Source organism: Sphaeramia orbicularis, chromosome 5 (genome assembly GCF_902148855.1).
Source record: "Sphaeramia orbicularis chromosome 5, fSphaOr1.1, whole genome shotgun sequence".
NCBI classification, from domain to species: Eukaryota; Metazoa; Chordata; class Actinopteri; order Kurtiformes; family Apogonidae; genus Sphaeramia; species Sphaeramia orbicularis.
The window spans coordinates 9,723,054-9,748,078 of record NC_043961.1 but is presented as its reverse complement, the minus strand read 5'-3'; the positions used below and the strand labels follow the sequence as shown (position 1 = coordinate 9,748,078).

General features: G+C 42.7%; 2 protein-coding genes across 10 annotated transcripts in view; both read left to right on the top strand.

Annotated features, from left to right (window-relative positions):
• Window positions 1–1,202: 1,202 nt before the first annotated feature.
• phf20a (PHD finger protein 20, a) lies at window positions 1,203–15,156 on the top strand. 5 transcript variants are annotated; one of them, XM_030133751.1, is made up of 17 exons: window positions 1,203–1,352; window positions 3,309–3,415; window positions 3,616–3,787; window positions 4,065–4,149; window positions 5,854–5,930; window positions 6,050–6,626; window positions 6,745–6,795; window positions 6,888–7,151; window positions 8,999–9,190; window positions 9,337–9,432; window positions 10,021–10,176; window positions 10,627–10,808; window positions 10,895–10,994; window positions 11,835–12,030; window positions 12,117–12,558; window positions 12,971–13,148; window positions 13,921–15,156. In XM_030133751.1, the coding sequence occupies exons 2-17, from the start codon at window positions 3,333–3,335 to the stop codon at window positions 14,061–14,063; spliced, it is 2,994 nt and encodes a 997-aa protein (XP_029989611.1). In that variant the 5' UTR covers window positions 1,203–1,352; window positions 3,309–3,332; the 3' UTR covers window positions 14,064–15,156. The 5 variants fall into 5 exon arrangements, with proteins under 5 accessions (XP_029989611.1, XP_029989609.1, XP_029989613.1 ...); XM_030133749.1 differs by having other exon boundaries at window positions 4,038–4,149; XM_030133750.1 differs by lacking the exon at window positions 1,203–1,352 and adding an exon at window positions 2,045–2,640 and having other exon boundaries at window positions 4,038–4,149.
• A 3,693-nt stretch (window positions 15,157–18,849) lies between these two features.
• Window positions 18,850–25,025, top strand: part of ndrg3a (ndrg family member 3a) — a 51,716-nt gene continuing 45,540 nt past the window's right edge. For 3 of the 5 annotated variants that reach the window (XM_030133796.1, XM_030133793.1, XM_030133798.1), the window contains exon 1: window positions 18,850–18,994. The gene's annotated coding sequence lies outside the window, so the exon portion shown is untranslated. The remainder of the gene's footprint in view (window positions 18,995–25,025) is intronic. The other 2 variants (XM_030133794.1, XM_030133795.1) reach the window with 2 other exon arrangements.

Genomic DNA, 25,025 nt, shown 5'->3' with positions numbered 1-25,025 from the left:
TTGGGTTACATCTGAGATGGTTTCACAAATATGAATGAGTGATATACTATTTGCCTCAGCAGGTGTGAAATACTGAATAACTTTGAGTTCTAATACATTGGAATAATTTGGGTAAAATGCAGTTTTTCAGGTTTTCTCCTTCATCTTCAGTGAACATAGAAACATATTCTACAACAATGATTCACCAATAAAACACATGGACTTTGACAAATGCCAGTGGATTGACAGGCTTGTTTTCATGTTTAATTAAGCATTTATTTTGTTGGGAAAAAGTCACTTTGTCTGTTTGATAAACTAACCTTTAAATTTACTTGGAGGTAAATTACACACAGGAAAAGACATGATTTCACTGCAGAGGATAATATATCAATAAATGGTGATGAACTGCTACAGAAAGGATAAATGTATAGAAAACTTCATTTAAAAGTTGCCACAGCAACAGTTCTACATGTTAACAGGTTAAAAAAGACAATAAACAAAAGTTATCAAGTATCAACAGAAAATAAATGATTAAACAGTTTGAGGATACATTCACATGTACGATTTTTTGCTAAAGCTAATGTTTTATCAAACATGTACATGTATCATGCATTAAATTTTTCAACTCAGATGTTAATGTTATGGAGGATCTGGAGAACTAAGTCTTAACAATATATTTACCATCAGTATGATTAGATTAATGAAGAAAATTAAAGGTTTATTAGAGGATTCAAATGTAGTTCTCATTTCCCTTGGACATATTCAGATATGTTTGTTGCTTTTGTTTAAAATAACTTGCTCCAGTTCCTCAAACACATGTCAGAGGCGGCACAGTCAAATAAGTGCAAAATTATTTCTGTTTTCTCATTTTTATATAAGGTACAGTTTGTATCAATGTCAGCAAATCTGGAAAGGAAGGAATTGCAGGGGTAGGTGGGATAGAAAGTTTTAAAATGAATTTCTCTTATTTTATTGGAGATGCAACACTGAAGGGATTAAACCACGATAGACGTCAGTTTATATGATTAAATGTTGATTTGCATTTAGGTGACATTTTGGAGCTGCTTCCTTATATGTTTGTTTGTACATTTTATATCCGTTATCGTAATGCCATTCACACTTAACAAGGGCAAAATAAATAAAATGGTTAAAAAAGAAAAAAAGAAAAAAAATTAAAATACATGGGGTCTGATGGACGCCGTTGACGCATGCGCAGTGCGGAGCCACACTGCCCGCGCCGGTGGAGAATACAACGGGGTGAAATTCAACTGCGTGATCTGTACCAGACAGGCGGAGACAGCGGTATCTGCACTTCAAAGGGAATTACAGTGCACATTTGACACCCTACCGGACAAAGAGTGACTGGAGAACAGGTAAGAAGCCCGTGCCGCGCTCCACTTGGCGTTTGACAGTGAATATTTAGCCCAACATGGTGAATTAGGCCCGTTTGATGCAGAACTAGGCGGTGGGATGCGCATGTCGGCTTTTTCACTTCAAAACAAACGTGACGAAGTAGGTAATACTCCGCCGCGTTTCTTCACTTTGTTCATGTTTTCGCGAGTTTACCGCCGTATTGCGTGGTCGCAGTGTGATTTTTCGTCGGGTTTTTTTTCTCTACGGCCGCGTACTGTTTTGTTCGGTTTGGAAGTTTACGGCGGTACATTTCCACGCCGCTCGCGCACAGCAGGAAAAAGTCTGAAGAAGTAGGCCCAGCGCGAGGCCGCGAAGAGCTCGGAGAGTGGCAGCTGCGGGGCCAATCAGACATGGACATCCCGCCCACACCACAACGGCCGGACAAATCGTAGCCGTAGAGAGGGCTGACGTATATTATGGTTTACGTCGCGCTACGCCCACTAGTTACAAAACACCGGACAATAAAGTGTCAGTAGTGGATGATATGATCAACATGAAAACCAGAGGAAACACGCTGTGCCTGGTTTTTATGTCAGACAACTGTTGAGACCTGTTCAGTTTTTTGCGCGTATGGCTATAAACTGTAACACGAAACCGGGTGGTATTTTTCTGTAAAATTAAAACGTATTTATTCATTTGCTTACAGTGCATCACAAACCACGTTTCTAATCTTCAGTTGTTTATGTGAGCTTTAAACTGTTAATCCGAACTGAAACGGTTCAGTCCCGGTCTGCGTCCACCCTGCATCGCTATCGTCTGCCCACGTTGTAATCGAGCTATTAAAAAAATAACGTTTTATTTTAAACCAGTTTCACATTATCTGATGTCGTCTATGCTTCGTATATCGTTCCTGATCTATCGGTGTGATCGCGACATGCGGGTAGTTTAACGGGGCTTTGCCATTGTCTTCCATTGTGTCTGCATGTGAAATCGGCTGAGCAGAAAACACGTGGGCCGAGGAGTGTGGAGACATCCGGGTTGGGGGGTGCATGGAACGACAGCGGCTCCCAGGCTGTTTTCGGGTTCATCGACCGAATCAGCGACAGTACCGACAAAAATGAGATGTCGCGATTTTAATCTAATCTAGCTGTTATGCCTTATTTGAAGACAGCGGGTTGTAGAAAATGTCCTCTGGATGGTTATCGTCGGACGAAGGAGGCGCTTTTATCGGGAGGTTGTTTCTGTTTCCCTTAAAGGAAAGAAGATAATGCTGCGTCGCCGAACAGTTTATGATCAGCATATGATGGGGTGAGCATCATCAATATCCGACGGGATTGGGATTGATGAGACTTGATTAGTTGTGTTGCAGTAGATAACGATGGATCTGATATACTGGAAAATCAGCTTGGTGCAGAAATTGGGAAATGAAACCTGAGACCCCTTAGTCATTGTTTCATATCCTTTTCTTTTATCATCTTGATACTGAGTGGAAATAAATATATTTATCGTTTTTCTTCTTTTTTTTTTAAATAAGAATTTTTTTTCAGTAACGAGTGATCACTCAACATCTGTATTAGTTGCACATTTCACTACCATTTGAGGCATGGCTCACCTTAGTATCTTAATTTTCCTGCTGTACTGTGCTACAAGAATCAGTCTTTAGCTTGTGTGTTGTTCCACTGTTTTATCTGTTAACGCTATATAAGCATATAGTGGGAGTGGCAGAGCTGCCTTTAATACTGTAATTGCTACCCAAGGTGCAGCACTGGTATTTGTCATAGTCACATAATAGCCAGAGCTGAGTGTAAGACAGATCAGTAGAGGCTGTGAATGGTACATGTGTTGCAGTTATGTAGACATATCACATAGCTCTTAGTAGTCTAATGAAGGTCCTATTGGTAGAGTTTTGACTAGTGTGTTGTGTTCACAGGTTAATGTTTATGTTTGTGTGCGTCTGTGTGTGTCTGCATGTACAGGAAGGGAGCCTTGATGTGGGCAGTATGAGTAAGAAGCCCCCTAACAGAAGAGGGATAACATTTGAGGTGGGAGCTCAGCTTGAGGCCAGAGACAGCCTCAAAAACTGGTGAGTCATGGCCTCCCTCATTCCTCTCCATCTCTGTAACTGTTCACTTTCTCCACTGCCTCACTTAAATGATCATCGTTGCCTTCTTGGACCTGGGTTTGCTATTTTATACGGTAGTCAAATATTTTGTTGAAAACTGCTGCAAGGAAAACCTCTAATGATCCTTAATGACACATCTTTCCTGTTCTTTACCCCCACAGGTATGCTGCCAACATAGAGAAGATTGACTATGAAGATGAGAAAGTACTAATTCATTATCGACAGTGGAGCCACCGGTACGACGAGTGGTTTGACTGGACTAGTCCGTACCTGCGACCAGTGGAGAGGGTACAGCTGAGGCGGCAGGGCCTCCAGGACGACGCTCCTGTGCCTGTAAGCTAACAAAACTGATGGCTCCTTTCACTTTGTGTTTCATGTTTTTGTCAAATGCCATTAATTTTTGCATTTTTTGAGTGAAATTCTGTAACATGATTTTTTTTAATGGGTTTTTATGTACGTACTTTAAGCTAAATGAGTATGATTCTTTTGTTTAAAATACAATTACTGTGTTATTAAAAAAGCCATAAAAGGTTGATAATATTTGACAGCTTTACCTCCTATTACATTTCATCAACAAACCTAGAGTACATCTCGGATCTCCTCCTTCCAGGGGTTTCATGTGAATGACAAGGTCCTAGCCAGCTGGTCCGACTGCCGATTCTACCCTGCTAAGGTCATTTCTGTAAATAAAGATGGTGAGTATCCGTAATCCAAAATCGACTCCCGAATGAATGTTGTACAGGGGTTGGACACAATAATGGAAACACCTTAAAACATCAATAAAATATAATTTAATATGGTGTAGGTCCGCCTTTTGCGGCAATTACAGCCTCAATTCTCCGAGGTATTGATTCATACAACTTGTGAATTGTTTCCAAAGGAATTTTAAGCCATTCTTCAGTTAGAATACCCTCCAACTCTTTTAGAGACGATGGCGGTGGAAATCAACGTCTTACTTGAATCTCTAAAACTGACCATAAATGCTCAATAATGTTGAGGTCTGGGGACTGTGCCGGCCATACGAGATGCTCAACTTCATTAGAATGTTCCTCATGCCATTCTTTAACAATTCTAGCTGTATGGATTGGGGCATTATCATCTTGAGGTGAAGGTGTTTCCATTATTTTGTCCAACCCCTGTATGTATGCAGCACTGGGTTTTCAACTGTTCTGGTGTTAGATGTCTGAAATCTGAAGAATTCAAGTTACTGTGTGCATTTCAACAAGTTTCACTCATTCAGGTCTATTTATCTATTCTGAGACAGCGCTGTCCTGGAAAGTGTCTACAGTTTTGAAATTTATGACTGATACTGAACGTATTTCAGATTTTCCTCCTGCTGAATGCAGTATGGTGAAAAATGTCAAATAGCATCCTTTCACCTGTGTTGAAAAAGGACATTTAGACAGAAAAGGGTTTTATCGTCTGCTCTGTAATAGCAAAGACACATAATGAATATAAACCTTCTTGATGCAGAAATGTCATACATATGTTAAAGGATATGACTCATCTGTATGTAGCTCAGAAATAATTAGTGTGTAAACCTACAGTGTGTAGCATCTCTAGGCCTTTCAGCTATGCCTGTATTTCTATATATTTTGTTGACTAACTGAACTTTCAGTGTTTAAATTCTGAGAAATGCATCTTTTATTGACTTTTACAGTGTGTTTCATCTAGGGCTGCAGCAATTACTTATTTTTGAAGTCAAGTATTCTACCAAATATTTCAGCGATAGACAACAAATGCATAGCCTCCGCTGTAACAAGCGCTGCTGTGTTTCTCAGTTAGCATTTACGTTAAATGGGCTAATGTTCGGCTACTGTTGAGTGGTGTTGACCTCGTGCTGGACTTGCACACATTGCAACAGATTCTCTGTTTTTTGGGTTTTTTTTTTAGTTTGAAGTGATCCCAAACGTTGGACATCTTTGGCCTTTTGCCGATGGTCTCCTCTTTCTCTTCTGTAGCACCAACTTTTTGACTCAAGTCGCATGTGTCACTGATTACAGTTTGTGTAGAACATGATCCTTGGGGTGGAACACAGGTGACTACTTAAACCAATACTCAAGGCAAAAAAAAAGATTTTTGGATTTTTAGTACTGTAATTACTCGAGTACCCATTGCAGCTCTAGTTTCATCTAGTTACCTGTCAGCGTCATTTCTCCTTTGGTAATCTAGCATTAAAGTTTAATGATACTTTGGGTTTTCACTAGAATAAAATGACTTTGTGAATATACACCAATATGGGTCAAACAGTATTTTATATTAAACATCTTTAAGTCACTCAGAGTATTTCTGTAGTTTTGCTTAATGGTAAAAATACTTATTATTTATTAATGTGGCTCACAACTGGAGGGTAAATTGAACTTATTTGACCTTTTTGTTAACTTTTTAATTGCCCTCAGCTTCCTACACAGTGAAGTTCTATGATGGCGTCATCCAGACAGTGAAGGGCATACACGTGAAGCCTTTCATTAAAGAGGTATGTGAAAATGCCAATCTTCTCCTTAATTAACATGTTATGTATTGTTTCATTGTCTCGTGTACATGAACAGTCATGTCCTGTTGCTAAGCACCCAAAATTGTGCTTCTGATAAACAGAGAGGTGGAGGAGGGAAGTCTAGGTCGACTGAGAGGAACATGGTCAGAAGGGTCCCAAACCGCAGGGACAGGAGGCCTCAGGAGAATGGTGGTCCCAAGAACAAGCGGGCCAGACGCAGTACCTCAGACCAGGAGGAGGACAGCAGTGAGGATGAGGAGCGAGAAGAGCAAAGGGTAATAGAGAAGAACAAGAAAACAAACGGTGAGATGGAGGCTTCGACCACCATTCGACAGGAAGAGGAAACGTCAGAGAAATCGGACCATAACAAGCCCAGGGATGCAGGGAAGGACACAGGACTCACGAATGGTGTGAAGGTGGAAGAAAATGACGAGGCTATTTGTCACATAAACGGTGAGGTGAAGAAGGAAGAGGTGGATACAGAAGAGAGCGGAACAAAGCCATACACAGAGTCACCCAAGCCATATACTGAGTCCAGTCAGACATCAGCAAAGACAGAGCAGGTGTCTATTTCTATGACAACCACAGAATCCTGTGGAGATGTGGAGAAGAAACCAAACATCCAGTCAGAAAGCTCTCAGCCTGCAGCAGATGCACCGCCTCCTCCGCCAGTGAAACGTAAGTGTTTATGGAAGTGAATTAGCAGAGATATTACACTGTGAAAATGTATGATTGTCTGCAGCCAGTGTCACTAAGCAGCTTACCTAAAAGAAATAACTGATTTTCTTTTTGTTAGCAATAAGAAAGCAGGGTTTCCACAATCCGAACAGATTCAGCAGAGAACCATGTGAGTACATCCCACTTACAAAGGAACAATATATGGGAACCTTTCTACTTGAACTTCCTTAATTCTTTTGCTTTTGTTTCATTTTGTTTCAGTATATCGAGTTATCAAAAACCAGCCCCCTCCTGTCCTGTCCATAAACCTCGACCACAACCCGTTTAAGTGCAGCGCTCCCGGCTGCACAAAATCATTCCGCAAGGCCAAGCTACTACACTACCACATGAAATATTACCATGGTGAGGAGCAGCCTCCAGAGACAGAACGCAGCCCAACCAGAAGTGTCCAGACCAGGGCTTCAGAAAAGCAGGCCACTGCTCTGGATGGCCCAAAAAGAAGGCGCACCATCTCTGCTTCTATGCGTGAGTTCTTCCACTGTTCTGTTTCTGTCGCGAATGACAGAAAAATGGTAGATTTAAAACTGGGTTCACTGCTGCTTTTAAAATGTTCAAAATAAATCTGAAGTCCAGACAGAAATACAAAATTTTGGTGTCCTACCATTATTTACATTTACGCATTTGGCAGATGCTTTTTCCAAAGCAACATACAGGGGAAAAACAAAAACAAAAAAAAAAACCACATGAATAGATTAAAAGGGCATAAAAACAGCAGTACAATTAAAAACAGTGAAATAAAAATACCAAGTAAAACAACAGAATAAACATAATACCTTTAACATTTAATTATGAATTTAACTAACATGAAACAAGGCTGTATTTTAAATACCCATGTGTCTCTGTCCCCAGTCCTGTGGAACTACCTTTGTCATGTGTCTCTGTCCCTCAGGTCTAGTCAGTGTCCTGGTTCTGTCCTGTGTAGACTGGTAACCTGTCCACCTGCTGACATAGTGGACAGAACAATCACACATGGGCCTATCTAGGTCCAGGACAAGGACAGGGGACCAGTTACCAGATCTTTTGCAGATTTTAAAAGTTTGTCGTTCATACACGTATGGTTTCCTTAAATATCTGTGTCCAGGTGGAAACGGTCAGACTGGGTTAAACGGTGTAATACATACGCTACACCTATATGTGGCGCTGTACACAAACACAGACAGAGCCTATGGCAGGATACAGTCAAACCACAGAAGAATGCACTGAGCATGTGCAGGAGGTTCCGTCTGGGGTTTTCTTCTTCTGGTCTCATGGTACTATGGCGACACGGTTTCCATACAGTGGTGTTGGTCCTGTCCATACGCCAACACCAGGGCGGAGCTGGGACATGTTTACGCTCTCCAAAAATACCATTTCAGGTACCGACTACGCCTTTGTCATGTGACCAAAGGCCCAAACCATAGTAAATTACAGTGGATTGACGTAATGTGGTTGTGATGTGTCCTTACTGCTGATTGGAACAGGACAAATGAGAACATCGGATTGGCTCTGTGTAGGGCTGCAGGATTTATCAATTTTAAATGGAAATCAGATTATTTAATTATGACGATGTTTAAAAAAGGGTAATCATCAAATCCAATTTCATCTCTTTTGTGTCTCTAGGCCAGGGGTGCCCAACCCTGGTCCTCGAGGGCTACTATCCTGCATGTTTTAGATGTATCCCTCTTCCAACCCACCTGATTCAAATGACAGGCCTATCATCAGGCTCTGCAGAAGCCTGATAATGACCGTCAGGTGTGCTGGGAGAGGGATACATCTAAAACATGCAGGATAGTAGCCCTCGAGGACCAGGGTTGGGCACCCCTGCTCTAGGCCATGCCTCTTTGGGCTACTGTAAGCTTCTTCTCCTAACAGTCTTTGGTCTCCAAACCAGTACGTTTAGCATTTGCTAAGGAGAGTGAAAAGTTTGTGGCTAAACATGGCAAGAGTAAGTCAGTTATGTGGAATTGGTACAAGTTTGAAGAGTCCGATGAAGACCAAATTATTACTCGCTGTAAACTCATCCTGAAGGCACATCAGTCAAAGACAGACACACAACTGACTTATTTCAGCTCCTCAAACACCATCCCACCACAGTGGGAGCAGTGTACTCCATTGGAGGCTGCACACCAAGATGACATGCCAACTTCTGTTGTCTTTTGTAGTTTTACCCAGAAATCAAAAATCAAGTTTTTCAAGGAAAAAAATCTGGATTTTATTTTTGGCCAGTGGCTCTGTGGAAACAAACACACCCATATTTGGTGCCTCAGGTCTGTGTCAGTAGACATCACTGAACTACCAGAGCTCACATTTCCCTATCTGTTCGTTTTTCTCAGACACTGTGGGAACGGCCACAGCTCCCCGTGGTGAGGTGAAGACTGCAGGCAGGCGTACATCAGCCCCGCCTGCAGTCAGCGCCCAGGGCCATCAGCAGAGGGCGCTGCTGAGAGAAAAGAGCAAGGAGAACCAGCTGGACAGGAATGGATGCCAGCAGGACAAGGATTCAGACAAGAGTGGCTTTGACATTGGTCAGTAACACTCAGTGGTTCCTTCATGTGTCCTCCCTGTGTACTAAGTCACCTTTAATCACTGTTGTGTGTTCACTCTGAGCTGTAGCCTGTGGTGTGACCTACACTCCTGTGAAGTTTAATGTTTTTCCATTCAACTTCCACAGGGTCAGTAAAAGACAAACTAAAAGAGAAACCAAAACAGAAGGACTTCCTCCGCATTAAACTTAAAAAGAAGAAGAAGAAAAAGAAGGCCAAGTCTGGTAAGAAGGAGTCCCGTGTCCTTGGGCCTCCTCACATATCTGCTGCTCTCTGCATGTGCACTCACTGTGACGTGGTGAAAACTGCTAGGCTGTGAAGCATACAGTCCTCCATTCACTCCTCCTGGTGTGGTGGCTGAGCCTCTGTGTGTGGGACAAGTGTTACATCTGTCACTGGCCGCTGTCACTCTTATTATACCAATCAAGTAACTTGTTTCATTCACGTCAATTAATCCTTTTTTGTTTGTTTTTTACATGACACCTCCTATTTAAGTGGCCAGTTTTTAATGTGGGGCTGACAAATCCAAACTGGATTCTAGCTCTGTCACTCTTATCTCTTGTTAATTGGCACTTGTGTGTTTGGCATGCACACAGCTGCGTTGGTTCCACTAATCACTGGTTATTTCACACATTACAAAGCCTCAAACACAGGCTGTATGGATTTGATAGATTTGATTTTCCCCAACTGTTCTCATATTTGTCCATGTTTGTTTTGCCTCATTTTGTCACCTCCTGATGGGCTCTTTGTTTAGCATCTTCAAAATTGACATTCTGTTCTACGTCTGCTTCCCCCCTTCCCTGTATTAACAGACTACACAGGTAGTGAGGAGAATATTGACTTCTCAATATTGGGTCTTCAGTCCAAATTGAATTTGCCACTCAAAACCCCCCCCTCACACAATCACAAGCCTGAGGCCTACCCCCGCAGGCCTGGATACAGCTACTCAGAGCAGATACATGTGGATGGTGGGTATCTCTGTGAGGGTGTGTGTGTGAGTATGTATTGATTTGTGTTTGTGACTGTTCATTGCTCGTTCTCCCCCCTTCATTCCTCATTCCCAGTGGATTCAATCCATCATGTGGTTTAAATAAACTGCATCACACCTTGTATCTGTGTATCCTACTATTGTTCAACTGTCCTCATAATACAACTTGATTTGCAAGAAGCAACAGGCTGCTGGTGTAGATAAGACTAGATGATTTAACACCTGATTGGTTGAATCCTGAGCTATTTCTTTTGCTACAGCTTGCTTTATTGTGTAATCAGTAGACACTTAACACCCACGTACTGGTGGTATAAGGTTGTAGATCTGCAGAATACTTAAGAAAACTTGAGTTATACTTGAATTCAACTTTAATCTAGCTGTCCTGGGAAATCATTCTTTTGCTAAACTGTAAACTTTGTCCTTGTTCTAGATGAAGATAGCATCAGTGACTGGTCTACTGACAGCTGTGGGTGGAGTGACGATGACTTTGGGGTGGATCTGGACATCACCACACCACCTCTGAGTGTAGATTCTGGTGCTGTTGACACCAGTGACCAAGAGATTGTCCGATGTATCTGTGAGGTGGAGGAAGAGAATGACTTCATGATCCAGGTGAGCAGGAGAGGTTATCAGATTTATCTAGCTGCTTTAATTCGTACAGTTTCACGGTGGTTAAATATAATTTGTCCTTCTGTCAGTGTGAAGATTGTTTGTGCTGGCAGCATGGCACCTGCATGGGCTTACTGGAAGACAATGTACCAGACAGATACACCTGCTACATCTGCAGAGACCCACCAGGTGAGAGGAAAACAGCATGTGCTCGTCTTTATTTAGATGTGTTGATACAGAAGCACTCATGTTTATTAGTCAGTCTGGTAAAGAGGCAGGTGCCATCTAGTGGACGTTGTGAAGAATGGCACTATGGCCACTGAAGACTTTACATAATGAGTATAATGTTCACCACTGGAGTGATTTATGTTTGTTTTCACCATTTATATAATATTACCTCTCCAATCTAAAATTTTGAAAAGTTCTGTTTGCTCTGATTTTTGGATCTTATGTTCTGATGCATCAGTTGTCTTTTGTCAGGATGGTACAGTGGACACTGTTGAATACAGTTTATATTATAGTAGCTTCAGCTGTAGTTGGCACACATCAGAATATCATTGTAATACACAACCCTAATCACCTGGTCACTTTGTGGTCATCATTCACTGCCATCACAGCGTCTTTATTCATGTTCTGTTCAATGGATTGTACTACCAACTGTGAACACGACTGGCACAGATAATCTAATTCACTGTTCTTTGCTCCTCCTGTGAAAGGGTAAATACTATCTTACTCGAGAGACATATCCTGGAGTTCATAACTGAGAACATTTAAGCATGTTAACACTGAAAAGCTGTTTATAACAGAGTCAAACAGGTTTGTGTTTTTATGAACAGGTTGTATCTTTAGAATAAAATGTAAACCTGTCTCAAACTGTTAACGATTACAATATCCAAGTATAATTGGCTGGGTTTTAAAGACAGACCAATGACCCTCTGCACAGTCTGCTTTCTTTGCACACTTGGACCTTTGGTTAAACCACCTGATACATATAATAACACTGATGACCATCATATGACTGTTCCTCAGGTCAGAGGCAGAGTCTGCGTTATTGGTATGACAGAGAGTGGTTGACCAACGGACACATGTATGGACTCTCCTTCCTGGAAGAGAATTACTCTCACCAAAATGCCAAGAAGATCACCACTACACACCAGCTGCTGGGAGACGTGCACCATGTGGTGGAGGTCCTCAGTGGACTGCAGATCAAGATGAGCATTCTACAGTGAGTACATGGGATCTTCTGTTCATGGAGAACCTCTGCTGTGCTTTATAATATTGGTCTAACAGTTTAATCCCTCATTGGTTCAGGAACAACACTCACCCTGACCTGCAGCTGTGGCGTCAGCCCTGGAAGCAGACGGAGAGGCCACGCTTCAGCTCAGATTCATGTCGGAGCAGTGACGCAGTTCCATCTCCTGTGACTCCAGAAGAGGACATGAGCCGAGGAGAGATCCTGATGTCCAACGCTCTGGAAAAGCTGAGCCGGGCAGCAACTGCAGCCACCTCCTCTTCCTCCTGCTCTTCATCTCCCTTCCCATCCTTCCAGGACTCGTACATTACCAGCGAACACTGCTACCAGAAACCTCGAGCGTACTACCCAGCGGTGGAGCAGAGGTTGGTGGTGGAGACCAGACAGGGCTCAGAGCTGGAAGACAGCATGAGAAGCACCGAGGAGCTTCTGGAGCGGGAGCAACGCTATGGGAGCCTTCTGGAGACGGACCGGCCCAAACCATCAGGGACCAGTAACAAGGTACCAGCTAACTCCACAGGGGGATGGAGATGTTCACGTCAGTGCTGATGAAGGAACCGAACTGCATGTAGTCCTGGGAAATTATATTTGACATTTCCTTCGAGTATTTCCCACAAAAGCATGTTTGTTTAATCATACTTAAATTCTGCTTCATCACCAATTGCCCGATGAACTTAGAAGAAACGTCACAAAGCTGTTCATGTAGACTGTGTGACGCTGCTGTGAACTCTAAACTGTCAGAGTTCATAGTGTTAATGTCACTATGACATGATTATTATGGAGTTTTTAATACATGAACATGAGTTTTTTTATGTGAATGTCTTATTTGGATGTTTTTTTTTTTATTATTATTTATTTATTTACTAAAATCCATTTCTATTGAATGTAAACTGATTCTGGTTCCTGTTGTTAGGTTGCAGTCGGCTCATGGTCTCAGGCAGAGATGAGGGACATGGATGACAGAGATCCTGAAGGTCCTGCTGATACCAGCATGCAGCACCAGCAGTGGCAGATCAACCTGCTGGACCACATAGACGCCGTCCAGGACGAGGTGTCCCACAGGATGGACTTCATTGAAAGGGAATTGGACGGTAAGGAGCTGTTGGACCAAAAGTGTCTTTACACTTCAAATGTATAAATGAAGTTCATCTGAAGGCAATTCACTGATTTACACTGAAAATGGTTTATTCAGTTATTGACCAACACACTCAGGAGGTTTGTGAGCCTTGGTCCCAGCCTTGGTTAATGCTGATGAGTTCCTCAGTGGAACCACAGGTTTAAAGCCTGTGGGTCTGAAGGTCACCACTAACTGAAGGGGTTCAGTGTCTACTGAGCTCTGCCTTTGGTCAGAGCTACTGCTGGGTGTTTGTGTGGAACCATTACAACGGTACATCTACAGCAGGACCGGCAGGGGGCCAGAACCAGCCCGCCAAAGGGTCCAAACAGGTCCGCCGGATGAATTTGGCAAATGCAAAATTTCACTGAAGACATTAATGATCAAGGCTGTTGCACTCATTTTATGCCATATTATTCTGGCATTCAGAGCAGAGAACAGATGTATGATATATACATGTGATATACTGAATGCAAATGTCTGATACTGAATGTCAATTGAAAAAACAAAATAGCTGTTTCCGCCCACTGCGTCCACTTTCTGTCTAACTCGTCAGTGAGGTGTTTGAAAATCATCCTAAATAGTCCAGTAAACATGTAGACGGGGACACGGCCAAAACATGTGTCCTGTCTCCTGGTGTCATGTGACCTCTATTGTAAGTACGTGCACCAGTGGGATATATTTAGGAGAGTTTGGAAGTGAAGTACGTGTGTGTAACCTTTGTGTGTATCTGTCGTTGCGGTGTTTAGTTCTGGAGAGCTGGCTGGACTACACCGGGGAGCTGGAACCTCCTGAACCTCTGGCTCGTCTGCCTCAGCTCAAACAGCGCATGAAGCGGCTGTTGACGCAGCTGGGGAAGGTGCAGCAGATCGGACTGTACAGCTCCACATGAGGGCGCCAGTGAGCAACAGCAGCCGCACGCATCACAGCGTCCAGAAGCAGCTCAGGGAGACACTGGTTCTCCAGCTGCAGGTAGAAAACCACATGAATGCAAAAGGCGGGACTGGGACGGTGGAGCAGAGTGTGAGCGGACTCCTGCTGCTGGTTCTGGGAGGCTCTGTGGTGGAACCGATGCTACGGCCACTGTCATATGAACATGTGGAGGGCAGCATCTCCAATCAGGATTAAACACAAAAAGTAACCTCGTATTTGCAGGAGAAGATCCTTCGGACCAGATCCCACTTCTGTGGTTCCCATGCAACTTTAACCCTCTGAATGCCTTTGGACTGAGCTCCTGCTTTAAGGTGGTCCTGTCTGTCAGTACACAGCTTTACTGTCTATTCAAAGTACAACCCAACCAACCTACACAGCCTCGCAATACTCTCCACAACACTTTAATGGTCCCTGTGTGCATCAGTACCGTTCTGTAGTTTGGGTCTCCTGTCATGTGATTCCACGGTTCACGGACACGGTAACTTGAAGACGTCTGGTTTGTCTGAGCTGTGCACCGGCGCTCTACAGTTCACTTCTGTTCTGGATCTGCTAAAGGGTTTGTTTTTGACGACACTGTGAAGTTATTTTTGTCCAACATTAAATGCGTCTTATTTCCAGCTTTAGAAGGTAACAGTGATGTTTTAGTTCTGCTCTGTTTTCTTTGAACCGTACTGTTCCTCTCCTGACAGTTGTTAATCCGTTCCTCTTTATGTTGATCACTTCTTTGTTAAATTCATGGTTATTGCTGTAGCACTTCTGATTCACTGAACATTGGATGTGGACTTGTCTCTAAACCTCGCATCTTGTGCTTTGTCAGTGACAAAAACAACTTAGAAGACCTGTAATTTTTTGTCCTTGATCGTTTCATCTCTTTTCTTTACAGTATTTTGGTTGTATGTAAATAAGTCTGTTTATTGAACCTTTCTCCAAATACAGATATTGTTATGCTACTGTACTGTAAGTGTCTGGCTTAGAAGCAGGGAAATGTCAAGAACAATGCAAACAGATTTGCTGGTACATAAATAAACTATTATTAATAAGAATGCCTTTAAGCTTGTGTTTGAGCCTTTTCTTTTTCTTGGGTATGTGTGTTTGTGTCTTTGATCGATGACTGGATCTGTTTGGACAGCCATCTGGCACCGACAACTAGAATCAAGTGAAAGGTTGATGTGCCAAGTGAAGCCTGTGTCCTCGGATCAGCTGCTGCACTGTTGACGCTCGTGTGAAAGAGATTTACTAATGAACGAAAACATGTCTGAAATAGATTGCGTGCAGACTTTGATGTGTTTTTTATTGCATAGCCGATTTGTGCGGTTACATAAACAGATTGGAAACAAACCAGAGGCGAATCTAAGCGGCTAATCTCCCAAATTTGACCCAGCATCATGTGGATAGACTAAATTATATCACATCTGTGGATAACGCCCATGTGTTCAGCTCCGTGTGTGTCATTTGTTGTATCATTATCAACAATAAAGACGTTCTTTGTAATTAAGCATCATTAATTACAATTATCTCACTTTCTCATCAAAAGTGGGCGTTTACTTTCACGCATTCGCTGTCCGCTTCGTATCTCCCCTCGGGTTTTAGAAGCAGTGCGCATGCTCAAAACACAGTCAGGAAGTGGTACCTACAGCTGAAATAGTTTTGTAGACTTCGGGGTTCTCCGCAAACATTTTACTCCTTTTGGATTTGGAGCAGAGGCTGGTGTTGATCTTTTCGGGGCAGAGTGAGACCTCCTCCCTCCATCCTCTATCCTCCTCCTGTCTCTGCTCTTGTAGCGCCTCCTCCCATTGGCTCCTCCTACTGTCTCTGCTCTTGTAGCGCCTCCTCCCATTGGCTCCTCCGCGGTGTCTGCGACGGAGCGTGCAGAGCCATAGAGAGAGAGAGTTGCGACATGCTTCGACGTCGCTGCTCCAGTGATCAGGTGGTTCGTGTAAGAATCAATAGTTGAAGAACAAACGAGGACAAATACAACTACTGACAGGCGTCACATGAAACCATTATGAAACCATAATAAATGACAAATACAATCAAATAAGTGTTAAAGTGGACCCATATTTGAACCACAGTAAATGACACTAAGGATCACATGACCTCACCTGACAAATTAAACCCAACACCACCAGGTTCAACGGAACAACTCCAGTCAAACCCACAGAACCACATTTGGACTAATGGTACCTTACCTTAGAACCTCCATCATTCTAGTTCTAGTGGTTCAATGTGAACAGCTGGACCAGTCCAACTATCGAACTATAGGACTACAGCTGAAAATCCAACAGAACAGTTGAATCAGATAGAAATGGATCCAATCGCTAACACAGACCAAAGAAAACAGAATTTACAACAGAAATGTCACTAATACTGGAAATACACTGGATCAGTGGAAAGACGACCATATCTGATCACCTTAGAGCTGGAGTTGGTAGATCAGCACAAATACAAATGAATGTGTTCAGACAGTGAATGTTTGGAACTATTCGTGTACTGGTCCCTGGAGAACTGGGTATACTCTCAATTTTTGCGCTTTTATTTTTTTTTAAGTATTCCAGAAAAACGCCATTTTAGAAACAGTGACACGTCAGACTACTCTATTTAGTTTACCCAAAAATCCATCAGAAGTATTTGTTCACTATTATAAAATTATCATGACTTGATCAGGAACAGTTTGTAGATTTTACTGGACACACAAACAGCTGCATGAATGGAAATGGATTCAGCATGAAGAAAACATAGGATTACGTTAGCCTAAATAACATTAGCCCTTCATAACATTAGCCTTTTACAATGTTTGCCTTTCATTATGTTAGCCTTTCATAACATTAGCCTAAATAATGTTAGCCTTTCACAACATTAGCCTTTCATAACATTAGCCTTTCATAATGTTAACCTTTCATAGGTTAGCCTTTCATAACGTTAACCTTTTATAACGTTAGCCTTTCATATCATTAGCCTTCATAATGTTAGCCTTTCATAACATTAGCCTTTTATAATGTTAACCTTTCATACATTAGCTTTTCATAATATGTCTTCATAATGTTAGCCTGTCATAATGTTAGTCTTTTATAGCATTAGTCTTTCATAACGTTAGCCTTTTATAATGTTAGCCTTTCATAATGTTAGCCTACTCACACAGTTGAACTATTGCTGATAAAATCTCTCCTCTAAATGTGCAGTCATATGTCCAGTTGTTTAAAATACTGACTCATTCTGAAACCACCTTAAAACTTACCTCACAATTATGTATTCCATCAAAGTAGGTTCTGTCCATGTGTGTCACTCATTTGAAAGGCGTTTATTCTGCCTTTCTTGTTCGCATTTCCAATAATCATACATCTTTAAATGAGATGTGCAGTGACCTGTCAATCAACTGGGGTGGCACTGGCACCTGAGGAGGTGTCCAATCAGGTTCCAGAGGTGGACAGCACTAAGCAAAGCCCTGGCTCTGGAGCAAAGTTAGCAATCTTTTCCTCGGCATGACTTGCCCTACTCTGCCTCTGATTGGCTCATCAGTCCTCATGCAGTTAACCAATCTAATCAGTGAAAGAGCCAAGTACTAGCCCGTCAGAAGCAGAGTAGGGAGGGTCATGGCTTCACCATCCTAGGGGAAAACATGGCCAATTTGGTTCAGATATACGACTGAATGGAGCACATGAGTAGGATTGGGTATCATGGTCATTTCCATAATCGATTCGATTTCGATTCATAAGGTTCTGAATCGATTAATCATGATTCGATTCGATTCAATATCAATTCGATTCAGTATTAATTGATTGATTCAAAGTAATTTAGTGATACCAAAATACAATTTTGAGTTGTAACCTGATTATTTGAGTACCGCAGTCATGCAACACATCAATACTGATATCAATATTGATATTAGAAAGGAAATAAATATGACATTTCAGCAGTAAATTGCTGAATGTGCTCTTAAATAATGAACGGGACAGAAACATTGCCATGTTTTTACAGCGGCTAAGAAAGAACTTGGTCATCTTTATTCTGTTTTATGGCTGGAGGCTTCTACTCACTGGGGGTGGGGGTTCGGGTGCGCTCCGTGATTGTTGGTCGGAGTGGAGCGGGGCTGGGGGGTGTACGCGCTCCATGAATGTTGCTCGTGGAGCGGGGGGGTTAGCGTAGCGGATTGTCGCTTAACTATTCCTCTAACTCCATACTCTGCCATAGGTGATAGTATGGATCCAAGTTATTATTCCAAGAATGACCGGCTTCTGCGACTTGCCAGGTGGCCAGTTCATTTACACTGCGGGTTCAAGTTTGAGGTTGGAGGACCTCCAGCGGAGGGGGTTTCCCCACCGCATCTTTTCCGCGTCTTTTTCGCGAGCGAGATGAAGTCTTCCCCAGGGATTCGCAAGACAGAGCCGCCCACGGTTCCGCGTACTCCCGGTCCTGCTCTGAAAAATCGATCTCATCCACTATTAACTGATTACACAAAATTAAAATGAGATCAATCTAAGATCAATTAAATCGATTTTTTTTACCCAACCCTACAAATGAGGGGGATTTAGAAGAGAGTATACGACTGAATAATAAGTAGATATACTCTGTATACCACTGTATACCCTGGACTACACCACTGTTTGGAACTACTGGCCCCGCCTCCAGAACCCGGAAGGAGGTCCATATTATCCGCCATTTTTTTTTCTACAACGGGAGTCTATGGAAGTGTCGTAACCCAGTTTTCTGTACCGCTCTGGTGTCCTGTAGTTCCGCCCCGGACCGGAGTCACCGCCGAACACTAGTGGAGGCAGAGGAAGCACAGCCCGGAGCCGTGGACGGTGCACACAGTAGACATTTACCGAACAAATTCAACAGGAAACCCGGAGATAAACTGACTGGGACCCACCGGATACCTGTTTTCTAGTTCAGGTAGGTGTTATGGTCCTCCCTTTGGCCTTTTGTGTGTCCAGATCTGCTCACATTATCTACCGGAGACACCGGAACCGCCAACCTGTTCACGGAGCTCCAACGGTTCAACACACGAGGACCGGCGGCGTTTGTCTCGGTAACAACTCAGATACCGTCCGTTTGGTACTGTTTATGACAAACGGGACCGTAGGTCGACACTTCCTACCGTTATCTTAAACCGGAGGAAACGGATAAAGAACGGAATTCAGTAGAGTTCAGCTGATTGTGATTCATCTGGTTCATCTGTCTCTGCTTCTCCGACAGTAATGCGACATGACGGAGGTTTTCGCACCTTATTATTTTTTTTAAATTTCTCTTCAGTCATGACCCTGTCGGTGTCGGTTTGGTTCCGTTGTTGAACATTTCGCAGCTGCTTAAAAATAAGTTCAGAGGAGAGTGAATGGAACAAAATGAGGCCCGTCACGACGCCTTCACCAACACCAACATAGACAGACATAGGACTGATAATGATAATGTAATGATAATATTAGTGTTAATGATAATATTAGTGTTAATCTAATGTTAATGTTAGCCCAGTATCTTAAACTAATACACATTCTACTGTTACTGTTGATGAAGAAGCAAACAGAGAAAAGCGACAATGAAGTGAATTCAACTAGAATTCAACTAGAATTTTATAGAATTCACCTATAATTCTTTATAATTCAACTATAATTCTAAATAATTCTATATAATTTAACTATAATCCTATATAATTCAACTGTAACTCTTTATAATTCTGTATAATCCTACATAATTCTATATAATTCAACTATAATCCTATATAATTCAACTGTAACTCTATATAATTCTATATAATCCTGCATAATTCTAAATAATTCTAAATGTCAGTTGGTGAAATCAGTCCAATGTAGAATTTCCAACCACTTGAACTGTTGCTGCATTTTGTTCATATGAAGAACTTATTGTATTAACTTTAATTTTAGTATAATTCTTTTATCTTAGTGTAATAAAAATTATAATTCTATACTTACTGTTTATATGTAGTATTTTATTTTTTATCTTATGCTTTAAACCAACTCCTTGGTGACTATATTTGGTTCTTTTATCAAAGCCAGTCAAACTGAGTCTGAGTTCAACAGGAACCCACACTTGTGTTTAAGAGGTGCATGTGGGACTGATCTTGTCCTCATGTCCTCTGTCAGTTTGTGCAGAAACTCTATTATCATACATTTGTAAAGTGTGTGTGAGACCAGGCCATTTAAATCCACCCAGATCCAGCTGCAGGTGTCGACAGTCACAGGGGTTATTCAATGTCACTGTGGAAGGTCACACAGGTGGGACAGAGTAGGACACAGTGGGACAGTGGGCGACAGGTGTTTCTCCTTCTACCAACTACTATCATGACATGTTGAGTTCAGAAAGAAAACAGAATATTCAGATTATTCAGTCATTTTAAAGTAGAACAGGAGGATGAAAAATTGTTTACTTTATAAAGAAAAAGATCAAATCAAATGTGTGTGAAGTAACTGTTATATCTGTCATTGCTATAAATGCATAACAGAAATCCTTCTCTGTTCTTTTTGCCCTTGTTTATAGTCATACTTCTGGCTTCATTCAGGTGTTCTATTTCCCATAATGCCATCTGTTTCACGTGGTCAGTAATGCTTGAATGAAGCGTACACACCAACCCCCCCCCCAGGTGTGTGTTGTCACTTCCAACAGTCGTTCTGTGTGTTTTTGTTGAGGCTGATCAACTGTTAATGCGTGTGTGTGTGTGTTTTCTGTGAGCTGCTTTGTAAACTACTCTTTTGTTTTTTAAGTGGAACACAGTTAGTTTTACGACCCCGGCCTTGAAGACGTTCCTCTGGTGGTTGATCATTACAGTCCAAACCTTCTGCTTCACTAATGGGAGTGTTAGACGTTGTTCATTAAACTGAACCGTTCTTCAGATGTGTAAATGTCCACGACATGTGTCCTTTGGTGTTTTCTGGTGCAGTGTATTATCCTCTTCTGTCCATAATGAGTTCATGGTGTGGTTTAAAGTTGTCTGGTTCAAAGTGGTCTGGTTTTCTCTGGTTTCCTCTGGTTTTCTCCTGGTTCTTCCAAAGGTCTGTTCTGTATTCAAAGTGAAACCAGTGACACCGTTTTAAACCCAGTTTGTCACTGCGTTAATATTGTGAATAGTTGTAAGTATTTCAGCATCGAGGACTGTGTTCAGGTTCCTTTCAGCCTGGATTACAGCTGGTATATCATGTATTTCAGGGATTACACAGTGTGTTGAAGTGACAAATGGTCTTTAGAAGAAGAGGATTTCTAGCAGGAATAGAAGGATGAACGTCAGGGACTGAAGTTTACTGACAACGTGGAGACGTTAATGAAGCAGTGGAGCTGACAGGCAGTCGGCCTCGGCTTCTCTCACCTCAGCAGAACTGAGTCGAGCTTTTAAAGCCCTGGGGGGGGCAAACATTTAACTACCACCAAACCTGTTCTCATCATTGAAAAGGCCTCCGTTGTCAACACTGATTTGTCTCAGGTCTCTGGTTCTAAACATTTATTTAATGTTTAACCTGAAGGATACTGTTGGACTGTGGTGTGTCTTTGTGAGGCTGACCCCCCCCCCCCCCCCCCTGGATCTGTGACCATCCTGTTGTGTTTTTGTAACTGAAGTGCAGCTGTAATTGAAGACGTTCCCATCCTAGGGTTACAGGCCTACAGCTCTGCACAGCAGTGTCCAACTTTCAGAGGAAAAACAGCTGATGTCAACACACCTTTGGTCCTTTTCTTACGTCTTACATTTCACTTGACCCTGATCTGTATCGATTTTCAAAAGCAAAGGTGAAAAACCCGAATTTACAAACTGTCAGATGACAACAGAAAAAGGCTGGTGTGGGACAGCGGAGGACAGCACATTTTAGACATCCTTATCATCTGGATCATAGCCTGTGGAGGACCAGCTCATCTGTGTCTGTTTCCTTTATCGGTATTAAAGTCAGCAGGTGTGGACGGGCAGAGGTAGAGCACAGGTGGTCCGCTTGTTGATCCAGAGTGTTGGCTCCAGGCCAAGATGGACCTCTGGACCTCTGGATGCTCTGGACTGTCCTTCAGTTGTGCTGTGGTTTTAAACTCACACATAAACAGAGGCATGGACCATCTGGTCTTCACAGTCCACACTTTGAACTGAAAACTACTATCTTCATTTTTCCTGTTTTCTAGAGTCTGGTCAGGATATAAAGACATGGATTCATCTGTTTGGACAGTTAAAAAATATTACATTAAAATACAGATTAAGTTTGTGGTAGAATAATGATTAATACCCAGATGTGTTGGATAATATAAATGAAGCCTTACTGAACAGCTGTGTTTGGCACCAATCAATAATTTAAAGGGACAGTGTCTCAGATAGACAGTTTAGTGGATCTAACGGCACAAGTGGATTCTAATGTTTTCATCAGTGAAAAGTCAACAAACAATTACATATTCTGTGTTTTTGTTTCCTAATCTGTGTGTTTATATCTGTTAGTAGAATCCAGTGTTAAAGTGCATCACAAACATCTGTTGGACATCTATGGGACCACAGTCCACTACTTGAACATGTGATGCACATACAGCTTTATTCAGTGTCTGACATAAGGGTGTCCACAGTGTGATGAGTTTATGTTTGGGTTGAAGGTGTTTTTACTGTCCAGAGGACACCAGTGTCAGTCCACTGTGTTTGAGTAAATTACAGTGAAGGTGAGAAAGTTTTCCTCTGGTTTACTGGGTGATGCTGATCAGACCACATGGTCTTTGTGTCCCTGGTTTGTATGCAGTCAGTTTAGTTTGGTTTCAAACATATATGATGTAGGACTGAGACAAACCCATCTTTTTTTTTTGAGTGTTGTCTGTAAATTTGTCCACCTGTTTCTGGGAACAGTTAAAGCATTTGTCCATTCAAGTTTTCAGCAGAGAATGACTTTATGGAAATGATTCTGAAAAGGTCATTTGTTTTCATCGGCGCCATCAGCTGAGCTAAGGATGGCTCAGGCCCCGCCCCCCTCCACTTGGTTGCCAAGGACACCGCCAGCCTCTACAGTGAGCATTCGGTCGCGGGGGGCGGGGGCACCAGAGGAGAGACCTCAGTGTTTGTGCTGTCAGTAATCAGTCAGTGTGACAGTGGGGCTGAGCACACGGACAACTCTATCAGCAGAGGTCATGTTCCTCTGAGCCAACAGGCCTCAGAGCACAGATTCATCTGTGGAACACGGATTCATCTGTGGAACACGGATTCATCTGCGGAACATGGATTCATCTGTAGAACATGCAGACATGTTCTGTTCCTCTGAGTCCACTCTTCACTGTCTCTGGACACCAGGGCTCTGGCATCTGTGTGTTAAACTTTTATGGAACTGATGTCTTCTGTTACCGTCCACTCTGTTGGAACTGTGTTCTCTGTGTGGGTGAGTGACTGTGATTGGTCAAACAGCAGAGAACATGGGATTGTAGTTTTCACAGCTGCCGTTAGACCAGTCTGATAAGGTCTGAACATCCTGCTTTGCCCCAGTAGGTGAACCCCCCCCTCTGGAGACACTGTCTGTTCCATCAGTCCACTGGAACCTGGAAGACCTGAGGACACACAGGAGGACACCCCACAGACTGGGCAGCCGATACATGTATTCATGTCTATGTTGTAATTCTCATGTGACTCCATACATTATTGTTTGATGCTAAACCCCATTCCACTCATGTCTGTGCATATGTTTATGTTTGTATGTAGGTCAGTCACATCATTACTGTCCTTTTAATACTGCTGTTCACAACACAACGTATATGGAAGGGACACGAAGCCAGGATGGTGTGACCTAAATCACAATAAGCTGAAAACATTTACTTCACTAGTGATAAATCTGAGTATAATCTAGCCTTACGTTGTCTACTTGAATAGTCAAGTGAACAGTTGAATATCCTGTCCACCCCCACAGGGGCCCAGCATGGTCGTATAGTTGAGTAGCATACAAGGAAAAGCAACTCAGGTGTGAGATGGACATGAAGCACCAAGGGAATGGTGTTAGCCTCTGTGTACAGGATTAGCATCTGTTTACGGTGTTAGCCTCTGTGTACGGGGTTAGCATCTGTTTACAGTGTTAGCCTCTGTGTATGGGGTTAGCATCTGTTTACGGTGTTAGTCTCTGTGTACAGGGTTAGCATCTGTTTATGGTGTTAGCCTCTGTGTACGGGGTTGGCATCTGTTTATGGTGTTAGCCTCTTTGTATGGGGTTAGCATCTGTTTATGGAGTTAGCCCCTGTTTATGGGGTTACCCCCTGTTTACGGTGTTAGCCTCAGTTTACGGTGTTAGCCTCAGTTTACGGGGTTAGCCTCAGTTTATGGGGTTAGCCTCTGTTTACAAGATTAGCATCTGTGTACAGGGTTAGCCTCTGTTTACAGGGTTAGCCCCTGTGCATGGTGTTAGCCCCTGTTTACGGTATTAGCCTCTGTTTATGGGGTTAGCCCCTGTTTACGGGGCTAGCCCCTGTGTACAGTGTTAGCCCCTGTGTACAGTGTTAGCCCTTGTTTACGGTGTTAGCTCCTGTGTACGGTGTTAGCCCCTGTGTACGGTGTTAGCCCCTGTGTACGGTGTTAGTCCCTGTGTATGGTGTTAGCACCGGTTTACGGGGTTAGCCCCTGTATACGGTGTTAGCCCCTGTGTACGGTGTTAGCCCCTGTGTACGGGGCTAGCCCCTGTGTACGGGGCTAGCCCCTGTGTACGGTGTTAGACCCTGTGTACGGTGTTAGCCTCTATTTACAGGGTTAGCCTCTATTTACAGGGTTAGCCTCTATTTACAGGGTTAGCCTCTGTTTACAGGGTTAGCCTCTGTTTACGGGGTTAGCCCCTGTTTACGGTGTTAGCCCCTATTCACGGGGCTAGCCCCTGTGTACGGGGCTAGCCCCTGTGTACGGTGTTAGCCCCTGTGTACGGTGTTAGCCCCTGTGTACGGTGTTAGCCCCTGTGTACGGTGTTAGCCTCTGTTTACAGGGTTAGCCTCTGTTTAC